General features: G+C 42.0%; 1 protein-coding gene across 1 annotated transcript; it reads right to left on the reverse strand.

The window, feature by feature from the left end:
- Positions 1-5,369: 5,369 nt before the first annotated feature.
- On the reverse strand, positions 5,370-7,488 carry LOC115661551 (protein ASPARTIC PROTEASE IN GUARD CELL 1-like). The gene is made up of 2 exons (XM_030583803.2): positions 6,604-7,488; positions 5,370-6,462 (listed from the first exon to the last, which is right to left on the reverse strand). Exons 1-2 carry the CDS (start codon positions 7,303-7,305, stop codon positions 5,677-5,679), a joined length of 1,488 nt encoding a protein of 495 aa, XP_030439663.2. The 5' UTR covers positions 7,306-7,488; the 3' UTR covers positions 5,370-5,676.
- Between the last annotated feature and the right edge of the window lie 1,068 nt (positions 7,489-8,556).

The raw sequence follows: 8,556 nt of genomic DNA on the forward strand, positions 1-8,556 counted from the left end.
AGAATCCGTGTACGGCCTTTGTGGACCCAAGCCTGAGGGTCGAGACCAAAGCTCGATCGTCGGGGACCAAAGTACGGCCTTTATGAACCCGAGTTTGGGTGCCAAAGCATTGGATATGGGCACCAAGGGTTTGGGCCCGACCTCGATGGACCTGGGTGTAGGCGCCGGGGGCCTAGGCCTGGCTGCCGGAGACTTGGTCTCAGATGCTAGGACTTGAGAACCAACATTGGGGTTTTTATACCCAAGCGTAGAGTTTTGAGTCCAAACGCTGATAGCTAGTCATATTTCGAGAAACGTTTTCTATTCTTTCAAGGAGAAAATAATTTTCCTGAATTTAAGCTTTGGTAGAAAAATCTTTTCCGTTTACTAGGAAAATGTTTTCGGTTGACTCATTTTTCTAAGCAAACTAAATGACGGAAAATGAGAAAAATATTTCTTTGAAAATATTTTCTGCGAATCAAACGAACCCTAAGTTAAAAAGCAAAGCTATGCTGGGCCTAAGCCTAGTTAGGCTTCACAGATCACCCACTTCATCCCCTAACCTTTCTGTACGGATTTCGGCCCAAGATGGCGATTCCCACGAGCAATCAAACCATGCTTTGTTGACCCAAGATGTCTCTGTTGACAAAGAATTGCTTGGGAGGCATCAGGAATTTCGTCCCATTCATTCTTCATCTCTACTCCCAGGCACACCAATTAGTAATTAATACTCACAGTGATTTAAAGTTGGGATAACGATACAAATATTTCATGAACTTTTGTCCAATGTACAATATGATCCATGAACTTTTAATTTATTTAATGCGGTCTTTAAACTTTAACCTAATGTTCAATATGGTCTATAAACTTTTAATTTACTCAATATGGTCTCTTGACTCTTGGTACATATTCAATATAGTTCATATACTATATGAAAATGTTCAATATATAGTTTAGGAACTAAATTAAGCATGTATCAAAAGTTCAAGGGTTATATTGAACAAATTAAAAGTTTAGGGATCACATTGCACATTTAATTAAAGTTCATGGACCATATTGCACATTTAGCCAAAATTTCACGAACCATTTGTGCCATTTTCCCTTTTAAGTTAACCCTCTTTTTGCCGCAGAGATATTTTGCAGGAATGCTTAGAGAAATGCGAACTAAATTATGAAAAAATCAGAAAAAAAATTTTGACGGTTAAAAATATATTTTTTAAAATTTTTGGTAACTAAAAAAATCAAAGACTAGTTGGGACGTGGGAAAACCAATGGAGGAGCTGTTTCACGACTCAAACAAAACTTAGGAAGAAGAATGGCCTCAATTGAACTAGAAATGATTGGTAAAGTATCGACTCGGCCATGATCCCAATCCACTATCCATGCACTCGGGCATGACTCAAAGTGATTTGTCGTTAACCCTCCTTTTGCCTTTATTTCTTGGTCCCTCTAGGATGGACCGCCTTGATATGTTAAAGAAATTAGGCAAAATAATGACAAGAAATGCATTACGTTATCCTCGTGAATCGACAGTTCCTACGAGCAAATCCATGCTCTTTCTTTTCTGGTTTGACGAACCGCCGTTTAAATGTGAAGGACGGGAAAACGGCCACTGAATTTTTGCAAGAAACCATGGCGCGAATTATGGAGACTTGGTCCGAAGACTTCACATGGTCTATCCTTGCGTATGTAAGACCGTTGGACTTTACACCTCAAAAAAAACAGAAGAATCACAATTGAAGTTTGGATTCTACTCGGTGGTTAAGCGATCCTACTGGAGATTGATTGACAGCAACAGATTTTCGATCAATTTGTTAATAATGATCATAGATTATTTGTTCGATAATAAGTGTGATTGGTTCAATTCCCCGTTATCTAACTAGCATATTATCTGACCATTTAAAGAAGGATTAATTCTTCCACGCACTTGATGTTCATTGTGCCGCCAAGGCTATATATGCTACATGGAAGCTTTGGATTAAAAAATATATGTAAAAAATTATAGGGATAATAAAAAAGCAAGAGAAAGAAACAATCACATGGATTATGGACCCAACGACCCACCATTAGCAGTAATATGTGATTAAATAATGCCAGATTTGCTTCAAGATATTCGTCTTAATAATAAATTATCAGCACCTTGGGCTTTTTGATTTGATGTAAGAGGTACAACACATCAATGTTTTTACGCGTAAAGCTCTTTAAACTATAGTTGCACAGTCTGAACTCAATATATTTGTCCCCTTTCTATAAACCATAATTGGGTGCGAGAATCTCGTCTATTGAACCAATTAAATTAATCGGTGTTTCCTCTCAGGACATTTCCTTAAAACTATTGTCCCTATTGTCGGGTCAACTAGGGTGCGAATGGTAACTATTTCACTTCCAAATCAAATTCTTGCCGTAAATTGATTTCGAAATTCTTGCTGAAATTGATTTACGGAGAAGAAATCTGTTTGGTAAAACATGACTAATTGCTCAGTAAATTGATTTCGAAGTAAATCTTTTTGATTTGTTGATTTTTTTTCACCTAAAAAATTTAAATTTTACTCAAAGTGGGTGGCCAAGGTATTATAAGTCATTCAGTAAATTTTTGAATTTTTTGAATTTTTTAATTTTTTGGACACCTAAAAAATTTAAATTTCACTTAAAGTGGTGGCACGGTATTCTAAGCCATTTTGTGAAGTTTTGAATTTTTTTTTATTTTTTTTTTTAGGCACCTCAAAAAATTAAAATTTTACTCGAAGTGGGTGGTTCACAGTATTCTAAGCCATTTTGTAAAGTTTTGAAATTTTTAATTTTTTTTAATTTTTTTTTAATTTTTTTGGGCACCTCAAAAATTTAAATTTCACTCAAAGTGGGTGGCAAGGTATTTTAAGTTATTTTGTGAAGTTTTGAAAATTTTTATTTTATTTTTATTTTTATTTTTTTGGCACCTCAAAAATTTAAATTTCACTCAAAGTAGATGACCACATGTATTTTAAGTCATTCTGTGAAGTTTTGAAATTTTTGATTTTTTTTGGGCACCTCAAAAAAATTAAATTTCACTCAAAGTGGGTGGCCACATGTGTTTTAAGCTATTCCATGAAGTTTTGAAATTTTTGATTTTTTTTTTTTTTAAAAAAATTCACCAAATTTCATATTTTCCCGAAATCTGACTTTTTTTTATTTTCTGGAAATTTTTATGATTTTTCTAGAATTTTTCAATTTTTATGCATTTTAAAAAAAATTATGAGAAAATAGAGAGAATGCATTCGGAATCAAGAAGCTACAAAAGTAGCTTCTCTTTTTCTTGCAAAATGCATTCGGAATCAAAAATGCATTCGGAATCAAGAATGCATTCGGAATCAACTATTTTTAACAAACGCATTTTTATTCCGGAACGCAAAATCGCTCCGTAAGATTCGAAATTTTTTAACAAACGCATTTGCTTGAATGCATTCCGGAAGAATTTTTATTCCGGAATGCATTCCATGCGCACCCCTAGGCTCCAAGCACACTCGTAAAGACGAAATAGGATGCCGGATCCACTCCGTTCTGTTCTTTCTTGTTTCGATGTCGTCTTTCTAGCTACGAGACTGATCTTCCGCGCAAATCCTCATCTGCGAAAAATATAATAGAAGACATCTTTCTGTAGCGGTACACTATGGACGAAACAATTTCCTAGACAAATTCGAAACCTCCTATCACGAGAACGTAGAAAGGTCTGAAGAAGAAGGGCCACAGCTTTTGGAGTTACCCAATAGAGAGGGTGCCTTGTGTATGATATGACTGAAGTGATTAACGACAACTTAAAAGAGACGCTTTGCTGTTTAGAAACCAAACCAGACGCTCGTCCCACACACAAACTTCCAACATTCCAACATCATGACCGCCCCTTTTTACCTGCAGTCATTTGATTTGACGATGAGCAGCTGCGTTCACATTTTGGACGACGACCCACTAATCAACCATGCATGTCAACCTCCTTTTTTCTGTTTTTTTTTTTTAATTTATTTGTCATCAAGTTGAGAATCTGGAAAAACGAAATTTTTCTAAAGACAAACGATCTGCTTTCATGTAGAACCATCAAAAGTGCCAATGAACAATATCTACCGTTATTCAACATCCATTTATTCAATTACGCTCTATTCATTTCGCGAAAAATAATCGTTTATATCGCTTGACATAATTAGTCAACGAAAAATATTTTTACTATCGAAATAAATAATGAAAACAATTTTCGTTCATTCATTTTTGTAAGCGATGTGATCAATCATTTCTGAATAAAGTATTTTCAAAAAAATTCATTTTTCGCGAAACAAATACTCCGTTACTTTACAAGCGTTTCGAGGACTTTAAAACGAAAATTCTTGGTTTTCCATTCAACAGTCGATCTATTCACGTGACGGCATAAACTGGTCTTGTTAATTAGGGCGTGGGGAGCTGATTAACCCACTAGGCACGTGTCTACATGAGGAGAGTCCACGGGAAATTACGTTCTTTATCTGCATATTAGTTCCTTAACCAAAGCGCGATCTAACCACACCCGTTAACCAAGGATTAGAGATATAGATAATCAATCACGGAACAATCATTCGTCGTCTTCCGGATCCAGAACGCGCATGCAATGCCATTGATTGGGTCAGACCACCGCCAATCAAACGATGAAACCACCCTCCCTAAAAACGAATCATTGATGAGAGAGAGAGAGAGAGAGAGAGAGACCAGAGAAGCTGCCGACAATCACGGACCGGGTCCTCCTGACCTTTCGCCCACATCGCGGGACCCGACCAAAACCCAAAACAAAAGAAAAAAAAAAACAACAAAAGGAAAAGAAAAGATCGTCTCCCACTATGAACAAAAACTCAAGATCGACGCTTGTCCTTCCTTTAAGTGACGCACTTCACTGTCAAAGCAGGGGGGGGGGGGGCCCCCCCACGCTCTCATGTGATCTGTTTCCCACTACGCAGTTCTCTATAAAGTGTGCACCCACACCAACGAGACTCTCCCAGAAAAATAAAAACGTTGTCCGAAAAAAAAGAAGATTTAACTCGCGAATATATAAAACTCATCTTTGCCCTCCGAAAAAGGGCGAAAAAACGGAAGAAAAAAACAAAAACAACGGACACAAACTCAACCCCACGGCCACGATTAAAAGAAGGCGAGATTTGCAGCGGTATGGATTCTTCCTCCCTCCCTCCTTCCTGCCTTCCTCTCCTCCCCCACACAAAAAAAAAAAAAAATCGAAATCTACCGCCGTGGCGCTGCCACGTGTCGTGCATGCACGGCTTTGGATAACGTACGCCCTCTCCCCCCTCATATCGTCGCTGAATACCATAATTACCCTGCACAATCATCCAAATATATTGCCAACACGGCCCTCACCTACTAACCCTGCGCTCTAGTAATGCCACATTAAATTATCAGAGACTCGCACTCCCACCAAAATACAAATTACAAATTACAAAACCTCTTTTGCACTTATTTTGGTGGGGGCCCATATCTTTCATCCGCCCACCAACCAGGCAAAGTCGCATTTACTATCTTATCCCCTAACAACATTAATAATACCCCTATAGCGTCAAACTTAAAGCTTAAGAAAAAAAAAAAGAAAAAACGCTCCCCACCCCCCCTCTCTCTCTCTCTGAGAGATCTAAGAGGGGTAAAAGCGGTAAATTCGCTGGCCTATGGTTCACCCAAAATCTAGTGGGTTCCCTAACACTTGCTGGGAGCGAAACCCACGCGCGAGTTGGCCAGGTCGAAGGTGACGCGCGTCCCCTGCTGCTGCACGTTCCCGATGATGGACAGCGAGGACGTCGTCGGGGCGAAGGCGAAGCAGAAGGTGCCCGCGGAGTCCACCGGTATCAGGTAGTTCTTCGCCGGCAGGGACCACGACCGGCCGCCGCTGAATTGGAACGACACCGTCGGGACCCGCACGCTGGAGAGGGAGCTGAAGTCGTAGCACGTGTCGAAGAGGGCCACTCCGCCGGCGGACTTCAAGTGCGGGGTGAGCCTGACGAAGGCGTCGCGGAGCGAGTTGTACGCCTGGGTCTGCAACCGAGTTATGGCCGTCCCCGAGTCGACGATGATCCCGCCGTTGCCGGACTCGTCCATCTGGAACAGCGACGGCGGGATCGACAGCGTCTCCCCTCCCACGCTCATCCCCGTCAGCCCCACGTAGTAGAACGTGTCCACCTTGCCGTTCTTCACCAGCGGGGCGGACACCGACTCGGCGCCGGGCGGGGCCGAGTTGAACTCCAGGGTCGACGATTCGGACGAGTCGCGGTCCACCAGGCAGTACGAGAAGGAGCTCGCCTTTATCTGGTTCGTCAGGGACAGGGGGCCGCCGCCCAGCCCGAGCAGGCCCGCCGCCCCCACGAAGAGCCCCTCGTTGTCGTGCCCGCATCCCAGAGCGACGTTGTTCACAGCCCCGGAGCCGCCGAACGACACCGTCTCCGTCACGAAATCGCCGACGGTGAACGACCCGTCGCCGTACGAAACCTGTACGGAACCGATTTTTAAAATGAGTTTTTTTTTTCAAAATTGGGACTCGAAATTCATTGAGATTCGCACAAAAGCAGCAATTCAATCAATGCATAAAGTACTTTGCTCTTCTGACCAAAAAAAAAGTACTTTGCTCACCTGATAGAGGCACTTGCCAGTGCGGCAAGCGGAGACTTCTAGCGACCCGCATTGCGGCGACTCGCAGGTGAGAGCCATGTACGAGGACGACGACGAAGGGTTGAACACCGGGTCGGCCTGCTGGTAGCAGTCGGTGCACGGCTCGCACTGGACCCAGTTGACGTCGCTCCCGGTGTCGAGCACCATGTAGAACTGCTTCGCCGGAGTGCCGACGCCGATGCGCGAGAAGTACTCGCCGCTGCCCTGACTCGTGCCGGAGACCACCGGGGTCGACAGATCCTCCGGCTGGAGCTCCGTCCGGAGAGGGATCAGGTCGGTAAGGGTGACGTTGTTGAGGGCGAGGGTGAGCTTGGCGGCGAGCGCGTCGACGCGGGCCGAGTCGCGGGCGAACCGGGCCTGGACGAGGGCCTTGTAGTCCCCGTATGGGGTTCTCAGGAGGGACTCTCTGGGGTGGAGTCGGACGGAGAATGAGCTCGGCGTCGTCTGTTTCTGGCGCTGTTCTTGCTCTTGCTCGGAGGAGAAGGGTGTCTGGGACCGAGGATCGAAGGAGAGAACTCTCTGGGTGTTCTGGAGCGAGCCGGAGACGTCGAGGGTCGCAGCGTGAGAAGGCAAGGTCGTCCGAGAGAAGGCGGTGGGGAGGAAGAAGCTGAAGGAGACACACAAGAGAGAGAGGAGGACGAGATTTGTATCCATTCGCTTCATCTTTCTTTCTTTCCTATGTTGCCCACTCCTTCTGCTGTTCCAGCTAGAAGAGAGTGAAGCTCGGAGAACGAAGAGAACTGGATGAACACGGTTGTAGGTTGGCGTTTTATTTATTTGAAAATGGGGAGAGAAAGGCCGAAGGGTTTGAAAAGCATTGGATGTGGAAAGGGTGTTTGGGACCTAACTTTGTAATTTTTGTGGGGGTTTAAGGTGATAATTGGTGGGAAAAACAAAGCGAAAGCTAAAGAGTGTTTTCGAGTGCGTGTTTGCTTGATTAGGGGGGAAGCTGCTCTCTCTTTTGATGAGTTTTATTTTCCGGTTAGTGAAAGTTTATGAAATCTCTCATTTATTAGATGTCAAAGGAAAGAAGGTGGGGGGCAGTTCATAAGAGTTGACTGCTTTCACTTTTCCTTTGCCCTTTTTTTTTTCTTTCAATTTTTATTATTGTGTTAGGCTGCGACCCCGATAATTCCATCTTTAAGACTTCGTTTATACGTAACACACGAGAATTTTAATTGATAAAAAAAAAGCATGCACGTTTTGTGTGAAGAAAAATAAAAAATCGAAATAATCATAAAAAAATCAGATTAAAAAAAAATCAAGTCAGCTCCAACAGAATCACCTATCCGGCCCTTCACTTCGGTCCAATAACCTCAAAGCCCAAATCCGTGACATCGGGCTCACCATCCAAGTTCTTGAATTCACTCATTTCAATCCATAACATAGGCTTATCCCATTTGAGCCTCTATTTCAAACTACATAACCTAAAAAAAAGCGGCACAAAGAAATATAGCCAATACAATTAAATTGAAAGGTAACCTTAGCTTTCTTTTCGAAAAATATTGTGTGAAGTATTTGCAGGTGGTCATGAGGTTTTTCTCTTTGTTAATTTGAATGCAACTGAAATATTAAAAAATAGCCCTTACCGAAAAAAAATATTAAAAAATAGTAGAAAAACGAAAATAAAATTTAAAGAGTGCTATCCACGAGGTTGAAGGGCAGTCACCAAGACGGAATAACAAAAAACAAATGGAAGCAAGGAAAATTCAAGAGTCCCACAAACACAGAGAAGAAAGTGAAATGTCTACATCGCCAAAATTTCGAGTCCAAAATTAAAAAAAGATTGCATTTACAACATTTATATATCTTCGGACCATGATAGCAATTTGCTAGAAATTCTGGTCAAAACATTTTCAGCCTAATCAATTCTCCAAAAGAGCAATTTAAGAAGGCTAGAATTACAAATCAATA

This window comes from Syzygium oleosum, unplaced genomic scaffold (genome assembly GCF_021117445.2).
Source record: "Syzygium oleosum isolate NSW1041296 unplaced genomic scaffold, Sole_v2.1 Sole_v2.09, whole genome shotgun sequence".
NCBI classification, from domain to species: domain Eukaryota; kingdom Viridiplantae; phylum Streptophyta; class Magnoliopsida; order Myrtales; family Myrtaceae; genus Syzygium; species Syzygium oleosum.